The 23,064-nt window shown below is 44.1% G+C and overlaps 1 protein-coding gene across 1 annotated transcript in view; it reads left to right on the top strand.

The window, feature by feature from the left end:
- The window catches only part of dctn1b (dynactin 1b), a gene marked incomplete in the record, with an annotated part of 103,850 nt that overhangs the window by 54,240 nt on the left and 26,546 nt on the right, over positions 1-23,064 (top strand). Inside the window, 10 exon segments of the mRNA XM_029712617.1 lie at positions 9,186-9,290; positions 11,577-11,891; positions 12,487-12,639; positions 13,232-13,392; positions 14,149-14,386; positions 15,559-15,771; positions 19,808-19,969; positions 20,790-20,921; positions 21,632-21,760; positions 22,666-22,808. Coding sequence (XP_029568477.1) covers positions 9,186-9,290; positions 11,577-11,891; positions 12,487-12,639; positions 13,232-13,392; positions 14,149-14,386; positions 15,559-15,771; positions 19,808-19,969; positions 20,790-20,921; positions 21,632-21,760; positions 22,666-22,808 — 1,751 coding nt within the window.

Consider the following 23,064-nt stretch of genomic DNA (forward strand, 5'->3'; position numbering starts at 1 on the left):
GTGGCTCTTCCCTGTGGCTCAGTTGGTAGAGCATGGTGTTTGCAATGCCAGCATGGTGTGTGCAACACCAGGGTTGTGGGTTTGATTCCCACGGGGGGCCAGTACAATTTAATTTTTTTTTAAATAAAAGAAATGCATGAAATTAAATGTATGAAATGTATCTATTCACTACTGTAAGTCACTCTGGATAAGAGCGTCTGCTAAATGACTAAAATGTAAATGTAAATCATTCAATTTGCTGATCACACAACAGTGGGTGGCCTGATCACTGACAACAATGATTTAGTCTAGGTCCAAGAGGCTTCTAAACAGCTTCTACCCCGAAGCCATAAGACTCCTGAACATCTAGTCAAATGGCTACCCAGACTATTTGCATTGCCCCCCTCCCCTCTCCACACCACTGCCACTCTCTGTTGTCATCTATGCATAGTCACTTTAATAACTCTACCTACATGTACATATTACCTCAACTAACCGGTCCCTCCGCACATTGACTCTGTACCGGCACCCCCCTGTATATATTGTTATTTTTCACTGCTGCTCTTTAATTACTTGTTACTTTTCTCTCTTATTCTTATCCGTATTGTTTTGAAACTGCACTGTTGGTTAGTGGCTCGTAAGTAAGAATTTAACTGTAAGGTATTCGGCGCATGTGACTAATGCAATTTGATTTGATTTGAGGGACATACATTAGGTTACTTACATTGATTCTACCAACGCCCCTGTTATAATGTCGTTTGCTAAAGCATTATGACGACTCAGCGACACAATGGTAGGGATTAAATGAGCTGGGCTTGGGTCATTGATAAGTCATTATCTCAACGCAGCCTTATAATGCTGTGAACGGATCCAGGAACCCAAATGATTTGGGTGGATCCCATCCTCCTTATAAAACGTGTTTTGTTTCCAAAAGGTATCGAAATTGTCAACAAAAGTTACACCCATTGAGCTGCAATGATCACGTAGCCAGTTGTGAAGAGAAAGAATCCTGCTAAAGCTTTCAATGCCACGATTCAGAGAGGGATCAGTGCCAGATATGATGGGTCTTTTATTAGCGTCTAGCAGAGAGTCGATCAGCTCTTTAAAATCCAGTTTCAACTGTTCTGAGCTGCCCTCCATAATGTAATTAAAACCCACATGGACTAGGATAGAATCAATGTCCATGTCATTCAGGAGCAGCTTAGTAATGTCATTAAAACCTACATGGACTTTGATAGAATCAATGTCCATGTCCTGACGTAGTCCATTCAGGACCAGCTTAGTAATGTCATTTACTCGAGCTCCGGGATAGGACATTATTTCTACACCAGGAACAGTCGCATTTCTTACCATGGAGCCAAAATCACAGCTACAGATTGTTACACTAGATAATGTGATTTAACCAAATATTTTTGGTATCCATTACTGGGAGTTACAGGATAGATACTGTTTGGTGTATCAAATCAAATTTTTATTTGTCACATGCGTCAAATACAACAGGTGTAGACCTTACAGTGAAATGCTTACTTACAAGCCCTTAACCAACAGTGCAGTTAAGAAAATACCCCCAAAAAAGTAAGAAATAAAAGTAAGAAATAATTAAAGGGCAGCAGTAAAATAACAATAGCGATGCTATATACAGGGTGTTACGGTACAGAGTCAATGTGCGGGGGCACCGGTTAGTTGAGGCAGTTGAGGTAATACGTACATGTAGGTAGAGTTATTAAAGTGATTACGCATAGATAATAACAGAGTAGCAGCAGCGTAGAAAGGGGGGGGGCAATGCAAATAGTCTGGGTTGCCATTTGATTAGCTGTTCAGGAGTCTTATGGCTTCGGGGTAGAAGCTGTTTAGAAGCCTCTTGGACCTAGACTTGCCATGCGGTAGCAGAGAGAACAGTCTATGACTGGGGTGGCTGGAGTCTTTGACAATTTTTAGGGCTTTCCTCTGACACTGCCTGGTATAGAGGTCCTGGACGGCAGGAAGCCGGTGATGTACTGGGCCCTTTGTAGTGACTAGCTGTCAGAGAGAATTTTGTAGTGCCTAGCACAGAGAATTTTTGGCATACCTTAGCGATGCCTTCTTTGTCCTCGATTCGGGGAAACCAGAGTCTCATAAAATGTTTGTGTACAGTTGCAGGGGTCAGTTTGGTAAAAGCAACATACACTCATTGATGGTGGGATTTTGGTAACATACAGGAACTCAGTCCTTTTGTTCACCCGACCTAGAATACCTCACAATCAAATGCCGACCGCATTACCTCCCAAGATAATTATCTTTGGTTATCGCCACAGCCGTGTATATCCCCCCTCAAGCCGATACCACGACAGCTCTCTAGGAACTACACTGGACCTTCTGCAAACTGGAAACGATATATCCTGAAGCTGCATTTATTATAACTGGGAACTAATAAAGAAGATCTGAGGAAAACGCTACCAAAGTTCTATCAACATATTGGCTGTAGTAAAAAAACTCTTTGTTGTTACTCTCCCTTCCGGGATGGCTACAAGGCCCTCCCTTCGGCATATCAGATCACGACTCCATTTTGCTTCCTATAAGCAGAAACTCAAACAGGAGGTACCTGTGCTAAGGTATTGTCAACGCTGGTCTGACCAATCGGAATCCATGCTTCAAGACTGCTTTGATCAAGCGGACTGGGACTTGTTCCAGGTTTTCTCTGAGAATAACATAGACATATACACTAAAATAGTGACTAAGTTCATCAGGAAGTGTATAGGGGATGTTGTTCCCACTGTGACTATTAAAACCTACCCAAACCAAGAACCGTTGGTAGATGGCAGTATTCACACAAAACTGAAAGCGCGAACCATCGCATTTAACCATGGCAAGGTGACTGGGAATATGGCAGAATACAAGCAGTCCAGTTATGCCCTCAGTAAGGTAATTAAAATGCCCTCCTCTTCCTCCTCCTGGACCGATCCTAGAGCCAAACGGACCGATCCTAGAGCCAAACGGACCGATCCTAGAGAGGAATGGACCGATCCTAAAGACAAACAGACCAATACTAGAGAGGAATGGACCGATCCTAGAGAGGAATGGACCGATTCTAGAGACAAACGGACCGATCCTAGAGAGGAATGGACCGATTCTAGAGACAAACGGACCGATCCTAGAGAGGAATGGACCGATCCTAAAGACAAACAGACCAATCCTAGAGAGGAATGGACCGATTCTAGAGAGGAATGGACCGATTCTAGAGACAAACGGACCGATCCTAGAGAGGAATGGACCGATCCTAGATCCAAACGGACTGATCCTAGATCCAAACGGACTAATCCTAGAGACAAACGGACCGATCCTGGAGACAAACGGACCGATCCTAGAGAGGAATGGACCGATCCTAGATCCAAACGGACCGATCCTAGAGAGGAATGGACCGATCCTAGATCCAAACGGACCGATGCTGGAGAGGAATGGACCGATTCTAGAGACAAACGGACCGATCCTAGAGAGGAATGGACCGATCCTAGATCCAAACGGACTGATCCTAGAGACAAACGGACCGATCCTGGAGATAAACGGACCGATCCTAGAGCCAAACAGACCGATCCTAGAGCCAAACGGACCGATCCTAGAGACAAACAGACTGATACTAGAGCCAAATGGACCAATCCTGGAGACAAACGGACCAATCCTGGAGACAAACGGACCGATTCTGGAGACAAACGGACCGATCCTGGAGACAAACAGACCGATCCTAGAGACATAAAGGGCAGGTGCATTTCAAATGAGTTCTACTACAGATTTTAAAAAAACATGGTAGTCAGATTGACCGTAGATGGTTGTGTTATTCACCAACAGTAGACCGGGTATACTGTGAGCCATGTTGGCTCTTTGGCGACAGAATGTGTCGGTCACACCAGTTGACATGGACTGTGGGAATGAATAGACTGATTTTATACACCGCGCTAAACTTTCTTTCCAAGCTGGGAAAGAGTGCGAGGACGGCTCATGCAGGCTCTGACTATACATGACAGTTGTATATATATTTTAAAAAATGTAATCAATTGGTTGCTGTTGCGTTGAAAATGTATTTCACAATCTGCAATGTTTGAATTTCCAACTTCAATTACTGAACAAGTCAGTACATTATCGCCGTGGCAACCTAACAAATGTTTTATTTGTCTAAATACTTATAACTTCTTCAAATTGGGGGAACTAGGTACACAAAGTTTTTAAAACAATCTAAAAACGGTAAAAAAACAGTGACATTCTGTACTGCCTAATATGATTTTTTTTATTGTTATCTCAAGTCCAAAATGCTGGAGTATAGAGACACATTTTTTGACATTTTTGCTTCACTGTCCAAATAAATACAGAGCTCTGATTATACTGATTGTATCTTTACATATTTGTATCCATAACTGTGTCTTTATCTATATATAATTTGCATTTACATAATTAATAAGCTCTACATATTTAGTTAAAGTCCTGAATCGGAAAAAGGGCAACTTGTCCGGTTAAAAACAACCTATATGCCATTGATATGAGACAGAAACATTTTTCTAGTGTAAAAAAAATTGACTCAAGTGTAAATAGGATCATTTTGGTCATAAAGTCAGTCTCGTCCAAAACTGAGATTTACGAGATGATTAGGAAAAAGATTGTATGTCACAGGAATTAAAGATATGTAATATCTATTTCAAACCTGCCCATATGCCCACACCTGTAATGAGTACGATGGGAGACAGAGAGCTGGTTTTCAAGCGCAGGACGCAGCAGGTGTTTTATTAGTAAAGGACCACAGGAGGAGGCAGGTAGCTGGGTCCAGGGGCAGGCAGAAGGTCATACACAGGAGAAGGTCATACACAGGAGGAGGCAGGTAGCTGGGTCCAGGGGCAGGCACAAGGTCATACACAGGAGGAGGCAGGTAGCTTGGTCCAGGGCCAGGCACAAGGTCATACACAGGAGGAGGCAGGTAGCTGGGTCCAGGGGCAGGCAGAAGGTCATACACAGGAGGAGGCAGGTAGCTTGGTCCAGGGGCAGGCAGAAGGTCATACACAGGAGGAGGCAGGTAGCTGGGTCCAGGGACAGGCACAAGGTCATACACAGGGACTCCAAAAAGGTAACAGTACAGGCAGGGAAAAAGGCTAATAATGTAGTCCGGGAGATCAGGCAAGAGGTTAATGACTGGAAATCTGATCTGGCAAAAGTACAGGCAGGAAATAGGCAACAGACGTCATTAGTGAGGATGTTGAAAAATGATGATACACAGGAGGACTAATATGGAAATAAACAGAGCCCTGAATAGAATGTGTAACAAAACAAACAATACCTCACAGTGATGGGGTGCAATGAACTGAACTAAATAGTGTGTGATAATGACATTCAGGTGTGTGAACAGGTGATCAGAATTCAGGTGATTGGGATCTGGAGAGTGAGCTGCATTCAGGGGATATAGGTGTTTGAGAGTGTGGGCTGGAAGCAGACGTTACAACAGCACCCAAGTAATCATCAATTTCGAGCGCTGCTGCACGCAACCCGATTGTAATGCCCGTGGTAAATTTGGTTTGACTTTGGATATCCCGACAGGTGCTAGTTAGGAACCATCAGTAAATTACACAATGTACATGGGACGATATAAAAAAAAGTTTAAATAGCTCAAAATTTCAATGACTTAAAAACCTCAAACCTATTATAAAATTATAGAAATTCATATACAAACTAAATATTGTCCCATTTACATTGTGTAATTTATCGACTGTCTCTAACTAGCCAAGGAGATAGGCTATCCAAAGTCAAACCTACTTTAGCACTAGCTAGCCTAAACTACTTCCAGACACAAGACCAAGGACCGGTTTCGCAAAAGCATTTTAAGGCTAAATTCATCGTTAGGTTCTTAGGAGCATTGTTAAATCTCTGAGCTGTTTCCCAAAACAATCGTTATTAACGTCGCACTTGAAAACTCTCGTAATCTAACACTATTTAGATGCTATTTTGCCTTCAAACGTCCCCTTTATACACAGAAGATCTCCACTACACACAGAATCAAATGGTTTATCCGTCTCTCTGTGACACCGATAATTTACGAACAAAGTTGACTTCAAATACAAAGTTGCCAACGTCTTTCCAATCGATACAAACACTCAACGTATAAAAATATTATTCAAATGAAAGCCGAGATAACATAATATACATATTATATATATATATATGTATGTGTTATGTTATGTCGGTTTTCATTTGAATAATATTTTTATACGTTGAGTGTTTGTATCGATTGGAAAGACGTTGGCAACTTTGTATTTGAAGTCAACTTTGTTCGTAAATTATTATATTATATATATACATATATATATATATATATATATATATATATTATATACACTGCTCAAAAAAATAAAGGGAACACTTAAACAACACAATGTAACTCCAAGTCAATCACACTTCTGTGAAATCAAACTGTCCACTTAGGAAGCAACACTGATTGACAATAAATTCCACATGCTGTTGTGCAAATGGAATAGACAACAGGTGGAAATTATAGGCAATAAGCAAGACACCCCCAATAAAGGAGTGGTTCTGCAGGTGGGGACCACAGACCACTTCTCAGTTCCTATGCTTCCTGGCTGATGTTTTAGTCACTTTTGAATGCTGGCGGTGCTTTCACTCTAGTGGTAGCATGAGACGGAGTCTACAACCCACACAAGTGGCTCAGGTAGTGCAGCTCATCTAGGATGGCACATCAATGCGAGCTGTGGCAAGAAGGTTTGCTGTGTCTGTCAGCGTAGTGTCCAGAGCATGGAGGCTCTACCAGGAGACAGGCCAGTACATCAGGAGACGTGGAGGAGGCCGTAGGAGGGCAACAACTCAGCAGCAGGACCGCTACCTCCGCCTTTGTGCAAGGAAGAGCAGAAGGAGCACTGCCAGAGCCCTGCAAAATGACCTCCAGCAGGCCACAAATGTGCATGTGTCTGCTCAAACGGTCAGAAACAGACTCCATGAGGGTGGTATGAGGGCCCGACGTCCACAGGTGGGGGTTGTGCTTACAGCCCAACACCGTGCAGGACGTTTGGCATTTGCCAGAGAACACCAAGATTGGCAAATTCGCCACTGGCGCCCTGTGCTTTTCACAGATGAAAGCAGGTTCACACTGAGCACTTGACAGACGTGACAGAGTCTGGAGACGCCGTGGAGAACGTTCTGCTGCCTGCAACATCCTCCAGCATGACCGGTTTGGCGGTGGGTCAGTCATGGTGTGGGGTGGCATTTCTTTGGGGGGGCCGCACAGCCCTCCATGTGCTCGCCAGAGGTAGCCTGACTGCCATTAGGTACCGAGATGAGATCCTCAGACCCCTTGTGAGACCATATGCTGGTGCGGTTGGCCCTGGGTTCCTCCCAATGCAAGACAATGCTAGACCTCATGTGGCTGGAGTGTGTCAGCAGTTCCTGCAAGAGGAAGGCATTGATGCTATGGACTGGTCCGCCCGTTCCCCAGACCTGAATCCAATTGAGCACATCTGGGACATCATGTCTCGCTCCATCCACCAACGCCACGTTGCACCACAGACTGTCCAGGAGTTGGCGGATGCTTTAGTCCAGGTCTGGGAGGAGATCCCTCAGGAGACCATCCGCCACCTCATCAGGAGCATGCCCAGGCGTTGTAGGGAGGTCATACAGGCACGTGGAGGCCACACACACTACTGAGCCTCATTTTGACTTGCTTTAAGGACATTACATCAAAGTTGGATCAGCCTGTAGTGTGGTTTCCACTTTAATTTTGAGTGTGACTCCAAATCCAGACCTCCATGGGTTGATAAATTGGATTTCCATTGATTATTTTTGTGTGATTTTGTTGTCAGCACATTCAACTATGTAAAGAAAAAAGTATTTAATAAGATTATTTATTTCATTCAGATCTAGGATGTGTTGTTTAAGTGTTCCCTTTATTTTTTTGAGCAGTATATATATAGTAGGCTGTATGCTTATCTTAATCATGTTCAATCAGTTGAGTTCTATTTTGCTACTGTCTGTAATTTGACTCAATATATTTCAATATATTTCATGCCTAACGTGATCAATGATGTGCCAAATCAGTGATTTTGTGAATTTTTGTTTGGTAAGCATAAGTATAATCCGCCTCAATATTTGCAGCCGTAGGGTGATAATAGGAGCTGATCCGTGGTCAGTATTGTGAAATAATTCTAATGAGGTAAGATTAGAATGTAGAAAGCTGATCTGAGGACAGCGCTCCCTTTTCTTTCGATACTACTAGGATAAGGGACTTCTTAGTCAATTGTATAACTGAATGTATTCAACTGAAATGTGTCTTCCGCATTTAACCCAACCCCTCTGAATCAGAGAGGTGCCGGGGGACTGCCATAATCGACATCCACGTCTTCATCGACCAGGGGAACAGTGGGTTACTGCCTTACTCAGGGCTTACTCAGTCAAAATACAGATTTTCCTGTGTTTTTATAGGGTTCAACAAGTCTGGGAACTTTCCCCAAATTCCCAGATTTCCTGTAAAGGAAAGATTTATGTTACAAACTCTTAACACGGCTGCTTGTGAGGGAATAAGAATAATTGTAGTCCCTGATGGTTATGTTGTGATCTGTGTTCCAGGTGGATGTGGCTGATGGTTGTGTTGTGATCTGTGTTCCAGGTGGATGGGGCTGATGGTTGTGTTGTGGTCTGTGTTCCAGGTGGATGGGGCTGATGGTTGTGTTGTGGTCTGTGTTCCAGGTGGATGGGGCTGATGGTTGTGTTGTGTTGTGATCTGTGTTCCAGGTGGATGGGGCTGATGGTTATGTTGTGGTCTGTGTTCCAGGTGGATGGGGCTGATGGTTATGTTGTGATCTGTGTTCCAGGTTAATGGGGCTGATGGTTGTGTTGTGATCTGTGTTCCAGGTGGATGGGGCTGATGGTTAAGTTGTGATCTGTGTTCCAGGTGGATGGGGCTGATGGTTGTGTTGTGATCTGTGTTCCAGGTGGATGGGGCTGATGGTTGTGTTGTGTTGTGATCTGTGTTCCAGGTGGATGGGGCTGATGGTTGTTTTGTGATCTGTGTTCCAGGTGGATGTGGCTGATGGTTGTGTTGTGATCTGTGTTCCAGGTGGATGGGGCTGATGGTTGTGTTGTGTTGTGTTGTGATCTGTGTTCCAGGTGGATGGGGCTGATGGTTGTTTTGTGATCTGTGTTCCAGGTGGATGTGGCTGATGGTTGTGTTGTGATCTGTGTTCCAGGTGGATGGGGCTCTAGGAGCTGAGGAGATGGTGGAGACTCTGACAGAGAGGAATCTGGACCTGGAGGAGAAAGTCAGAGAGCTGAGAGAGACCGTCGTTGATCTGGTGAGACAGACACACCACAGACCGCTGGGACAGAAACACCACAGACCAACAGACACACCACAGACCAACTAGGACAGAAACACCACAGACCAGCTGGGACAGAAACACCACAGACCAACAGAAACACCACAGACCAACTAGGACAGAAACACCACAGACCAGCTGGGACAGAAACACCACAGCTGGGACAGAAACACCACAGACCATCTGGGACAGACATGATTGGGGGTCAATTCCATTTCAATTCCAGTCAATTCAGGAAGTACACTGAAATTCAAATGATCTTCAATGTTTTTCAACGGGGTAAAATGTGGAGTTTAATTAGAATTTGGTTTACTTCCTAGACATTTTAGATAAACATTGGTTATTTCTGTGGTCAGAATTTCATAACTACAATCGGCAACGCTTTCAGATGTTTTTCGTTGGTAGGCCTACCTACCCATGCACTAATGTGTCTCTCCTCCCTCTGCTCACTTCAGAGAATGAATGGGCAATCAATTAATCAATCAATCAATCAATCAATCAATCAATCAATCAATAGTCATACATAGCTGATAATTGTGACGTCACTGAATGTGTACGTGTCACGACGGTTGAAAGGAGAGGACCAAGGTGCAGCGTGGTGAGCGAACATGTTATTTTTATTAGAAAAGACGCCGAACAAAACAAATAAACACTTCCCAACAAACCGTGAAGCTAAAGGCTAATGTGCCATAAACAAAGTCAACTTCCCACAACACAAGGAGGGAAAAGGGCTACCAAAGTATGGTTCCCAATCAGAGATAAAGATAGAAAGCTGTCCCTGATTGAGAACCATACCTGGCCAAAACATAGAAAATAAAGAACATAGAAAAAGGAACATAGAATGCCCACCCTCGTCACACCCTGGCGTACCCAAAATAGAGAATAAAAAACCTCTCTATGGCCAGGGCGTGACAGTACGTTGCATTCGGAAAGAATTCAGGAAATCATTTTTTTCCCTCATCAATCTATACACAATACACATAGCGAAAACAGGTTTTTAGAAATGTATAAAAAAAAAAAAAACAGAAATACCTTATTTACATAAGTATTCAGACCCTTTGCTATGAGACTCTAAATTGAGCTCAGGTGCATCCTGTTTCCATTGATCATCCTTGAGATGTTTCTACAATTTGATTGGTGTCCACCTGATGGTAAAATCAATTGATTGGACATGATTTGGAAAAGCACACACCTGTCTATATAAGGTCCTACAGTTGACAGTCGAAGGCGAAGGTTTACCTTCCAACAGGACAACGACCTTAAGCAGACAGCCAAGACAACGCAGGAGTGGCTTCAGTCTCTAAATGTCCTTCAGTGGCCCAGCCAGAGCCCAGACTTGAACCCGATCGAACATCTCTGGAGAGACCTGAAAATAGCTGTGCAGCAACGCTCCCCAACCAACCTGACAGAGCTTGAGAGGATCTGCAGAGAAGAATGGGAGAAACTCCCAAAATACAGGTGTGCCAAGCTTGTAGCATCATACCCAAGAAGACTCGATGCTGTAATCTCTGCCAAAGGTGCTTCAACAAAGTACTGAGTAAAGGGTCTGAATAGTTAAACTAAAAGTTTGGACACACCTACTCATTCAAGGGTTTTTCTTTATTTTACTCAAGAAGACACATATCCTCCTTACAGTGAAATGCTGAATACAACAGGTGTAGACCTCACAGTGAAATGCTGAATACAACAGGTGTAGACCTCACAGTGAAATGCTGAATACAACAGGTGTAGACCTCACAGTGAAATACTGAATACAACAGGTGTAGTAGACCTCACAGTGAAATGCAGAATACAACAGGTGTAGGTAGACCTTACAGTGAAATGCTGAATACAACAGGTGTAGACCTTACAGTGAAATGCTGAATACAACAGGTGTAGACCTTACAGTGAAATGCTGAATACAACAGGTGTAGACCTTACAGTGAAATGCTGAATACAACAGATGTAGACCTTACAGTGAAATGCTGAATACAACAGGTGTAGACCTCACAGTGAAATGCTGAATACAACAGGTGTAGACCTTACAGTGAAATGCTGAATACAACAGGTGTAGACCTCACAGTGAAATGCTGAATACAACAGGTGTAGTAGACCTCACAGTGAAATGCTGAATACAACAGGTGCAGACCTCACAGTGAAATGCTGAATACAACAGGTGTAGACCTCACAGTGAAATGCTGAATTTTAGTTTTTTTTTCTCTACAAAAAAAAAAACACACTTAAGCGTGACCTTGTGCTCTGTGATTGGTCCGTTTTCTACAGGAAGCCATCAATGAAATGAATGACGAGCTGCAGGAGAACGCCAGAGAGACGGAGCTGGAGCTCAGAGAGATGCTGGATCTGGGCGGAGGCAGGGTCAGGGAGGCGGAGAAACGGGTGGAGGCTGCTCAGGAGACCGTAGCCGACTATCAACAGACCATCAAGAAGTACCGCGAGCTCACCGCTCACCTGCAGGAAGTGAACAGAGAGCTGACCAGCCAGCAGGAAGCCACAGCTGAACAACAGCAGCAGCAGCAACCTCCGGCTGAGATGTTTGACTTCAAGATCAAGTTTGCTGAGACTAAGGCCTATGCCAAGGTGAGCTGTACACAGTTCCCTGGTCGACAGTGTCCCCGTCCACAACAGTACCATGACTTCCTGTCCACTAACAGCCTGAAATACGCTGTGAAAAATACATTGGTGTAGTCTAAACTATCTGTTTTGCGTGTGTCTCTTTGTCTCTCTCTCTCTCTCTCTCTCTGTCTCTCTCTCTCTCTCGCTCTTTCTCTCTCTGTCTCTCTCTCTCGCTCTTTCTCTCTGTCTCTCTCTCTCTCTCTGTCTTTCTCTGTGTGTGTATCTCTCTCTCTCCCTCTCTCTCCACCTCTTTTGCTGTGTCTCTCTCTCTCTGTGTCTCTCTCTCTCTCTCTGTGTGTGTCTGTGTCTCTTTGTGTGTGTGTGTGTGTGTGTGTCTCTCTCTGTGTGTGTATCTCTCTCTCTCCCTCTCTCTCCGCCTCTTTTGCTGTGTCTCTCTCTCTCTCTGTGTGTCTCTCTCTCTCTCTGTGTGTGTCTCTGTGTGTGTGTGTGTGTGTCTCTCTCTGTGTGTGTCTCTCTCTGTGTGTGTGTCTCTCTCTCTGTGTGTGTGTGTCTCTCTGTGTGTCTCTCTCTCTCTCTGTGTGTCTCTGTGTGTCTCCAGGCCATAGAGATGGAGCTGAGGAAGATGGAAGTGGGCCAGGCCAACAGACAAGTGTCGCTCCTCACCTCCTTCATGCCCGACTCCTTCCTTCGTCATGGAGGAGACCACGACTGTATTCTGGTGCTTCTGCTCATACCAAGACTAATCTTCAAGGTAGAGAGAGAGAGAGAGAGAGAGAGAGAGAGAGAGAGAGAGAGAGAGAGAGAGAGAGAGAGCTGTGTATGTGTTCTGTCATAGGTCCCCACATTGCTGCTCATAGGTCCCCACATTGCTGCTCATAGGTCCCCACATTGCTGCTCATAGGTCCCCACATTGCTGCTCATAGGTCCCCACATTGCTGCTCATAGGTCCCCACATTGCTGCTCATAGGTCCTCACATTGCTGCTCATAGGTCCCCACATCGCTGCTCATAGGTCCCCACATTGCTGCTCATAGGTCCCCTCATTGCTGCTCATAGGTCCTCACATTGCTGCTCATAGGTCCCCACATTGCTGCTCATAGGTCCCCTCATTGCTGCTCATAGTTCCCCACATTGCTGCTCATAGGTCCCCTCATTTTTGTTATCTTTTGAAAGGGGTTTGTTTGTCTTCAAACATTATGAGGCCTGCTAAATTTGCGGTCTGTGTGTGTACCGGACATGAGTGGGTCATAACTGCTCGTAGTCACTGGATGAGGTAACTCCGCCTGCGATTTTTCAAAATGAGCGTTGGTCCTGGGCCCGAAAATAAGGTAATGTGTTCCCCAGGCGGCGCTGATCAGTAAGCAGGCCCAGGAGAAGTTTGATCTGAACGACGACTGTGTGGAGAGGAGCGGGATGAGAGGAGCGGCTGGGGAACAGCTGAGCTTTGCTGCTGGGCTCGTCTACTCCCTCAGTCTGCTACAGGCTACGCTACATAAATATGAACAGTAAGTCAGTCTGCTACGCTACATAAATATGAACAGTAAGTCAGTCTGCTACAAGCTACGCTACATAAATATGAACAGTAAGTCAGTCTGCTACAAGCTACGCTACATAAATATGAACAGTAAGTCAGTCTGCTACGCTACATCAATATGAACAGTAAGTCAGTCTGCTACAAGCTACGCTACATAAATATGAACAGTAAGTCAGTCTGCTACAAGCTACGCTACATAAATATGAACAGTAAGTCAGTCTGCTACATTACATAAATATGAACAGTAAGTCAGTCTGCTACGCTACATAAATATGAACAGTAAGTCAGTCTGCTACGCTACATCAATATGAACAGTAAGTCAGTCTGCTACGCTACATAAATATGAACAATACGTCAGTCTGCTACAAGCTACGCTACATAAATATGAACAGTAAGTCAGTCTGCTACGCTACATAAATATGAACAGTAAGTCAGTCTGCTACAAGCTACATAAATATGAGCAGTAAGTCAGTCTGCTACATTACATAAATATGAGCAGTAAGTCAGTCTGCTACGCTACATAAAAATGAACAGTAAGTCAGTCTGCTACATTACATAAATATGAACAGTAAGTCAGTCTGCTACATTACATAAATATGAACACTAAGTCAGTCTGCTACATTACATAAATATGAACACTAAGTCAGTCTGCTACATTACATAAATATGAACACTAAGTCAGTCTTCTACATGGAAAGATCTCACTCACCTATTGTGTGTGTGTTAGTGCGCTGAACCAATGCAGCGTGGAAGTATATCAGAAGATCGGGACGCTGTACCCGGAGATGGGCGTGCACGAACGTTCCCTGGACTTCCTGATTGACCTGCTGCACAAAGACCAGCTGGATGAGACGGTGCACGTGGCGCCACTCACCAAGGCCATCAAATACTACCAGCACCTGTACAGTATCCACCTGACAGAGCAGACAGAAGACTGCACCATGCACCTGGCTGATCACATCAGGGTAACCTAGAATCTTTATTCCAAGTGTGTTCAATGCCAAAAACTTTTAAGTCACAAAATCCGACTGGAAGGATGTTGTTAAACCTAGTGGGTACCTTGAACTATGTATCTCCACGTGACTTCTTCTTCCCCCCTCCCTCTCCCGCTATCTCTCTCTCTCGCTTTCTCTCCCTCTTTCTCCCCCCCTCCCTCTCCTGCTATCTCTCTCTCTCGCTTTCTCTCCCTCTTTCTTCCCCCTTCCCTCTCCCGCTATCTCTCTCTCTCGCTTTCTCTCCCTCTTTCTCCCCCCCCCCTCTCCTGCTATCTCTCTCTCTCGCTTTCTCTCCCTCTTTCTCCCCCCCTCCCTCTCCCGCTATCTCTCTCTCTCGCTTTCTCTCCCTCTTTCTCCCCCCCTCCCTCTCCCGCTATCTCTCTCTCTCGCTTCTCTCCCTCTTTCTCCCCCCCCCTCCCCGCTATCTCTCTCTCTCGCTTTCTCTCCCTCTTTCTTCCTCCCCCCCTCCCTTTGCTATCTCTTCTCTCTCGTCGCTTTCTCTCCCTCTTTCTTCCCCCTTCCCTCTCCCGCTATCTCTCTCTCTCGCTTTCTCTCCCTCTTTCTCCCCCCTCCCTCTCCCGCTATCTCTCTCTCTCGCTTTCTCTCCCTCTTTCTCCCCCCTCCCTCTCCCGCTATCTCTCTCTCTCGCTTTCTCTCCCTCTTTCTTCCCCCTTCCCTCTCCCGCTATCTCTCTCTCTCGCTTTCTCTCCCTCTTTCTCCCCCCCTCCCTCTCCCGCTATCTCTCTCTCTCGCTTTCTCTCCCTCTTTCTCCCCCCCTCCCTCTCCCGCTATCTCTTTCTCTCGCTTTCTCTCCCTCTTTCTCCCCCCTCCCTCTCCCCCTTTTCCCGCTATATATCTCTTTCTTTCTCGCCCTCTTTCTCCCCCCTGCTCCCTCCCTCCTGCTATCTCTTTCTCTTTGTCTCCCTCTTTCCCCCCTCCCTCTCCCGCTATCTCTCTCTCTTTCTCTCCCTCTTTCCCCCCTCCCTCTCCCGCTATCTCGCTCTCTTTCTCTCCTTCTTTCAACCCCCTGCTCCCTCCCTCCTGCTATCTCTTTCTCTCCCTCTTTCTCCTCCCCTCCCTCCCCCTCTATCTCTTTCTCTCCCTCTCCCCCGTTCTCCCTCCCCCTCTCTCCCTGTCTGTAGTTTACCCAGAGTGCGTTGGACTGTATGTGTGTGGAGGTTGGTCGTTTGCGTGCGTTCCTTCACACAGGGCAGGAGAAGACGGACCTGGCCGTGCTGCTGAAGGATCTAGAGACTTCCTGTTCTGACATCAGACAGTTCTGTAAGAAGATCCGCCGACGCATGCCTGGTACGGACGTACCTGGGATACCTGCTGCACTCACCTTCCAACAGCAGGTAACCAATCAGCACTCACCTTCCTACAGCAGGTAACCAATCAGCACTCACCTTCCAACAGCAGGTAACCAATCAGCACTCACCTTCCTACAGCAGGTAACCAATCAGCACTCACCTTCCAACAGCCGGTAACCAATCAGCACTCACCTTCCTACAGCAGGTAACCAATCAGCACTCACCTTCCTACAGCAGGTAACCAATCAGCACTCACCTTCCAACAGCAGGTAACCAATCAGCACTCACCTTCCTACAGCAGGTAACCAATCAGCACTCACCTTCCTACAGCAGGTAACCAATCAGCACTCACCTTCCAACAGCAGGTAACCAATCAGCACTCACCTTCCTACAGCAGGTAACCAGATCATACTTGGTTAGGGTTACAGCGGGTAGAGACTGGCCACAGTTTTGGCACAATATCATATATACAGAGGCCTGAGCAGTATTTATATGGAAAATAATAAAATATTTTGCGTAGTTTTACATCTAACTAAGGTGTATGGTGCAGTATTTCTCAAGTTAACAAATATGCAACGTGTTGTCTCATGTAAACAAAGTCGGAGCTGCTGGGCAGGTCTGTCTCACTGTCTATGCATTTGGATAGAGAGCAAATCAAAAAGCCTCGACCTTCATTTACCCATCGTGACACACACATGTTGCAAACTCCATTTTAGACCAGACTGACTTTATGACCAAAATTATCCTGTTTACACTTTGTAGTCAATTCTGACTCATATCGATGCCAAATACTGTAGGCCGTTTTAAAAAAATAATTTCTAGGTTTTTGAAGCCTGTAACTCTTTAAGGGATTCTGTATACATTTGGAATTCATGTTGGGAAACAAAGTCTTCATAAATTGTACTTTGTGGATGGAACATTTTGTACGATTTATTACAACATTGGTCATAAATTCCATATTCCTATTAGAAAATATCAAAGAAAGGCTTTAGGAATAGCATTAACGACGGTTCCTGTATTACAAAGTAAAGGGTATGAAATCAAATTGAACACAAACATCATTATAAGAGAGAAAATCCCCACCCATCATTCATGATATTTAATACGGACCATCCAGTGTTCTGTATACGATTGAGTCATTATGGGGTGTAAAGCATCTTCCAGCAGAGAAGGGCTGGCTGGTGAAAGGCAGATAACTTGACAAGGAGCTTAGAGATATTAAACATCACATGAAATGAGAACACGTTATCCGCCCACTTTCCCAAACACTTCTCTATGGATACTTCTCTATGGATACTTCTCTATGAATACTTCTCTAGGGATACTTCTCTAGGGATACTTCTCTATGGATACTTCTATCTGGGATACTTCTCTATGGATACTTCTATCTGGGATACTTCTCTATGGATACTTCTATCTGGGATACTTCTCTATGGATACTTCTATATGGATACCTCTCTAGGGATACTTCTCCAGACATACAAAACCAGAAGACATATCTGTTACTCAAAAAGGATTTGAGACTGTTAACTTTTATAATGCCATTAAAACAGTCCAAATCAATCGTAAACTACGTTATTTAAAGTCTGACCCTTCCTGATAGAATGGGGTTTAATTATTCCACACCTAACCATTCTAGCCTTCCTGATATAATGGGGTTTGGTTATTCCACACAAAGTAGAAGTTTGAAGTCCTTTATGTATTGAACTATATTTGAAGAGAGGCCAAATAATAGGCAGGGGAAATACATATAGATAAACTTTTCCATTTTAGTCACGTATACTCTTCCTAAAATGGAAAGATATCTTTGAAGCCAGATGTTTAAACTTAAACTCCTGGTTTAGATTAAAACACATTCATTTTGTCACCTTGCATCATCATCTTCGGTGATAGAAATACCTAGATACAGTAATTTACCTCTGATCTAACTGGGATATAAAAAAAAATGATGTTCATTTTTAATGAAGTGGTGCGGCAGCGTAGCCTAGTGGTTAAAGCGTTGGACTAGTTAACCGAAAGGTTGCAAGATCGAATCCCCGAGCTGACAAGGTAAAAGATCTATCGTTCTGCCCCTGAACAAGGTAGTTAACCTACTGTTCCTAGGCCGTCATTAAAAATAAGAATTTGTTCTTAACTGACTTGCCTAGATAAATAAAGGTTAAAATGTTTTTTTTTTTAAAGACTGTGGTGTCTTCAGCTAGTTGGCTAACTGAGATGTTAGTTCCCAGCACAGATAGCTGCTTTTATATCATTACAGTTCTTCAGCTGGATAGCCAACATCTCAGCCTCCATAATGTGGACTAACTCTAAACGAGGTGATGTGCCCACCTCTTAATGACACAGAGCTATTTATGTCCTGGTAGCAGGCTTCGATCAAATCTATAAACTTATCCCCAAAACCAAAGAGTTCAAGTACCCGTATCAAATGTCTTTCTAAAAGTAAGATAAAACCGTCGTCTTAAATTAGATCTCTGTTTTCAAGTAAGTCTAAAACTAATATTATGTTGTTGTGAATTGATCTACCTGTCATGAAAAAAATATTGTGTTTCGCTGATGACTTGTTCTATACATTCCTTAAGGTGATTTATGTAAACATAGGCTAATAATCTGTCGATAGGTGGGTGAATGAATGGGGGGGGGGGTCTGTTATCCAAGAATTGGGGGATCTTTTCCAGGTTTGGGAATCACGATTATTCCATCGTGTTTCAGTAGTGGTAGAGAGTATGTAATCTGTAAGGATTTCCACCAATCTAAGGTTTTCCCTTGTAAAAGTTTGCGGGAAGCCCACCCATGTCCTGGTAATTAAGAAGATTTGGAATTAAACTTCCAGTAGCTGTTATTGCAAACCCCTTTTAGGTGTAATGAGATATTTACATAGTCTGTTAATGGGACAGCAGACATGGGAACTTCTGAAAATACATTCTAAAAACAACGGTAAATTCTAGAAGCATGAGATGCAATGGGTTTAAACCAAGATAATTGTACTATGTCAGGCTGAAGTATCTCCAGTTATCAGTAAGCACATGAGCATAGCAACAATACGTGAAAATTACAATTTGGGATGGGAAACAGAAAACGTTGTTGATCTGTCTAACCCATTCATCGTAAAATAATAACGCTGTCGGTGTGAAAGCATTTCCCGGCAGTCTTTCCGATTTTAGATTTGACACATTTTCCAATAGAGTTCTGTTTTTTTTTTGCCGTTCGTTGTTGTAACTCTAAACGTCAATAAAAGACTCCTCCAGATTCAACACAACCGTTGACTATGCTCTTCCTCTTTCGTGTTTATGACCTTCCCTGGACAGTTATAACAGTAAGATGCCGACTCCCGCTGAACATGCGGAGCAGTGACTGAAGGAGGTTTTATCGCCCACTTGATTAGTCCAAAACTTTATGTCCTCAGCACTTATTAATTGCATCTCTTGAAGAAAAGTGCAATTAGATTTTTTTTTCTCCCCTTTACAAAATAATAGTATGGCTTTCATTTTAAGATTGTTTTTCAGTCCCTTGCGTTTAAAAAAATAAGTGTGAACACACCAAATAAATGCTTGTCGAACGACTAGCTAAATGTAAACGAGAGAGGTTTTAACTTACTACTGTAGTAAGTAGAACAATGGCCCCTTTTTTAAAACTATAAAATCTCTCCTCGTAATCAGGTCAAGTTAGCTGACTGTAAACTATAACGTCTCTCCTCGTAATCATTAACGCGATGTCTGTTAATTCATCGGAATGGGCCTCAGAAAAAGGAATTATTTAAGTAGCTGACTTCGGACTGTTTTTCTCCCCCAGGTGTGATCTGATATGGTCTCTCTGTGTTTTTCTCCCCCAGGTGTGATCTGATATGGTCTCTCTCTGTGTTTTTTCTCCCCCAGGTGTGATCTGATGTGGTCTCTGTGTGTTTTTCTCCCCCAGGTGTGATCTGATGTGGTCTCTCTGTGTTTTTCTCCCCCAGGTGTGATCTGATGTGGTCTCTCTCTGTGTTTTTTCTCCCCCAGGTGTGATCAGATGTGGTTTCTCTGTGTTTTTTCTCCCCCAGGTGTGATCTGATGTGATCTCTCTGTGTGGTTTTTTTCTCCCCCAGGTGGCAGATATTCTGCTGGACTGCAGGAAGCACCTGACCTGGGTGGTAGCCGTGCTGCAGGAAGTGGCGGCTGCAGGAGCGCAGATGGTTGCCCATCTAGGGGAGCAGGAGGGACTCTCCGCACTCAAACTAGAGGACGTGGCCTTTAAGGCTGGAGAGCAGGTAGTACACACACACACACACACACACACACACACACACACACAAACAGTTGATTTCCATTAAAAAAATCATATTTTCCCTAACCTTAACCCCGAACCCTTAACCTAAACCTAACTCCTAACCTTAACCCCAAACCCTTACCCTAAACCTAACTCCTAACCTTAACCCCAAACCCTTAACCTAAACCTAACTCCTAACCTTAACCCCGAACCCTTAACCTAAACCTAACTCCTAACCTTAACCCCAAACCCTTAACCTAAACCTAACTCCTAACCTTAACCCCGAACCCTTAACCTAACTCCTAACCTTACCCCCGAACCCTTAACCTAAACCTAACTCCTAACCTTAACGCCGAACCCTTAACCTAAACCTAACCTTAACCCCGAACCCTTAACCTAACTCCTAACCTTACCCCCGAACCCTTAACCTAACTCCTAACCTTAACCCCAAACCCTTAACCTAAACCTAACTCCTAACCTTAACCCCGAACCCTTAACCTAACTCCTAACCTTAACCCCAAACCCTTAACCTAACTCCTAACCTTAACCCCAAACCCTTAACCTAAACCTAACTCCAAATCGCTAGTCTTTTTCCTTGTGGGGACCGACGAAATGTCCCGAATTTTCCTTGTTTTACTATCTTTGTAAGGACTTCTGGTCCCCAAAATGATAGTAAAACCAAACAAACCCACATACAGTACACACACACACACACACACACACACACACACACACACACACACACACACACACACACACACACCCCCCCCCCCCCCCCCACCTACCTTACCTCTATATCTAACCTGTGTGTCTCTCTCCAGATCTATGGAACTCAAGGTTCTAACCCCTACGGGTGCCTGCGCCAGTCCTGCTGCATCGTCATAGCAACCATGAACAAGATGGCCACCGCCATGCAGGAAGGAGAGTACGACGCAGATAGACCCCAGATCATGGTAACTATAGCAACGTCTTAGACCCAGAGGTTAGACTCCAGGTTAAACATACTGATCTGAGTCTGTCCTCCATGTTTAGTTGGAACTGGAAGACATGTATATATTCATTTTATTCATTTATTACCGTTTTATTATTTTATTATGTTATTAAGCACTTTGAACTGCATTTTTGTTGTTGTTGTTGGAACTGTGCTATATCAAGTTTGATTGGTTGATGTGTTTGTGTTTGTCCCTTTTGATTGGTTGATGTGGTTGTTTGTCCCTTTGATTGGTTGATGTGGTTGTGTTTGTCCCTTTTGATTGGTTGATGTAGTTGTTTGTTCCTTTTGATTGGTTGATGTGGTTGTTTGTCCCTTTTGATTGGTTGATGTGGTTGTGTTTGTTCCTTTTGATTGGTTGATGTGGTTGTGTTTGTTCCTTTTGATTGGTTGATGTGGTTGTGTTTGTCCCTTTGATTGGTTGATGTGGTTCTGTTTGTCCCTTTTGATTGGTTGATGTGGTTGTTTGTCCCTTTTGATTGGTTGACGTGGTTGTGTTTGTCCCTTTTGATTGGTTGATGCGGATGTGTTTGTCCCTTTTGATTGGTTGATGCGGTTGTGTTTGTCCCTGTTGATTGGTTGATGTGTTTGTGCTTGTCCCTTTTGATTGGTTGATGTGGTTGTGTTTGTCCCTTTTGATTGGTTGATGTGGTTGTGTTTGTCCCTTCCCAGACACTTCCTCCGGTGGAGCTGCGTGCAACAGCCCTCAGAGCGGAGATCACCGATGCAGAAGGACTGGGCATGAAGCTGGAGGACAGAGAGACAGTCATCAAGGAGCTCAAGAAGTCACTCAAGTTCAAGGTACACTAACACACTTCCTGGTGACCTCTGAACACACTAGATCACTTCCTGGTGACCTCTGAACACACTAGATCAAGGTACACTAACACACTTCCTGGTGACCTCTCTGAACACACTAGATCAAGGTACACTAACACACTTCCTGGTGACCTCTGAACACACTAGATCAAGGTACACTAACACACTTCCTGGTGACCTCTGAACACACTAGTTCAAGGTACACTAACACACTTCCTGGTGACCTCTGAACACACTAGATCAAGGTACACTAACACACTTCCTGGTGACCTCTGAACACACTAGATCAAGGTACACTAACACACTTCCTGATGACCTCTCAATGGTTTAACAACAGTGAAATCAGCGCCCTGACACAAAGTTAAGCAGCCTTACTAAGGCTGGGATTTAATACCATCTTGCTTATAGACAACAGTATGTTTTTTTAAGGCAGTGTTACCGTGTTCATGGAGAGACCGCATTAAAGGTAAACGCTGCAGATGTGGGTTCAATTGAATGTCTAATTACCTTTAAATGTCTAATTACCTTTTAAATGTCTAACAGTGCGGTTTCAGATTTAATCCCGACCTAAGGCTGAACACTGTAGGCTAAATGAACCCTTCCTAAGTGGTCACATTGAGAGATGGTTCCCTTGTAAGGACAGTAGTGAAACTCTTGTGTTCCTAACTCCAACAGTAGTGCAGTAATACCTGACAACACAAATCACACACATCATCCGACAACATTTTAAATAAAGGAATTAAGACATAATTCTGAGCAAATAATGTAAGAAATAACAACAAACATAAACAAAAAAATTTTAAAAACGTCAAAGTTGGTTAGGAGCTAGGAACAGGGCGACCGTGTCTGTCGATCTGTCGATCTGTCGATCTTGTGTGTGTCCTCAGGGGGAGGAGCTGAGTGAGGCTAGTGTCCGGCTCAGTCTGTTGGAGAAGAAACTAGACAGTTCATCTAGAGACGCAGACGAGCGCGTAGAGAAGATCCAAACTCAACTAGACGAGACTCAGACTCTGCTCAAGAAGAAAGAGAAGTAAGAAAACGCAACATACACATGTCTAGATGGTATACACGTAGTGGACATGAGTCATGTGGATGGTATACAGTAGCTCACGGTCACGTGATGAGGTAGCCCCTCCTGCTATGGTATACAGTAGCTCACGGTCACATGATGAGGTAGCAGCCGGCTGCGACTTTAAAATCAGTTTCTTTTCCCTCCCTTGGGCCAAGGAACGACACTGTTTTTTGAAATCGCAGGTCGGGGCTACCTCATCACGTGACCATGAGCT

Source organism: Salmo trutta, chromosome 25, assembly GCF_901001165.1.
Source record: "Salmo trutta chromosome 25, fSalTru1.1, whole genome shotgun sequence".
In the NCBI taxonomy this organism is placed as follows: Eukaryota; Metazoa; Chordata; class Actinopteri; order Salmoniformes; family Salmonidae; genus Salmo; species Salmo trutta.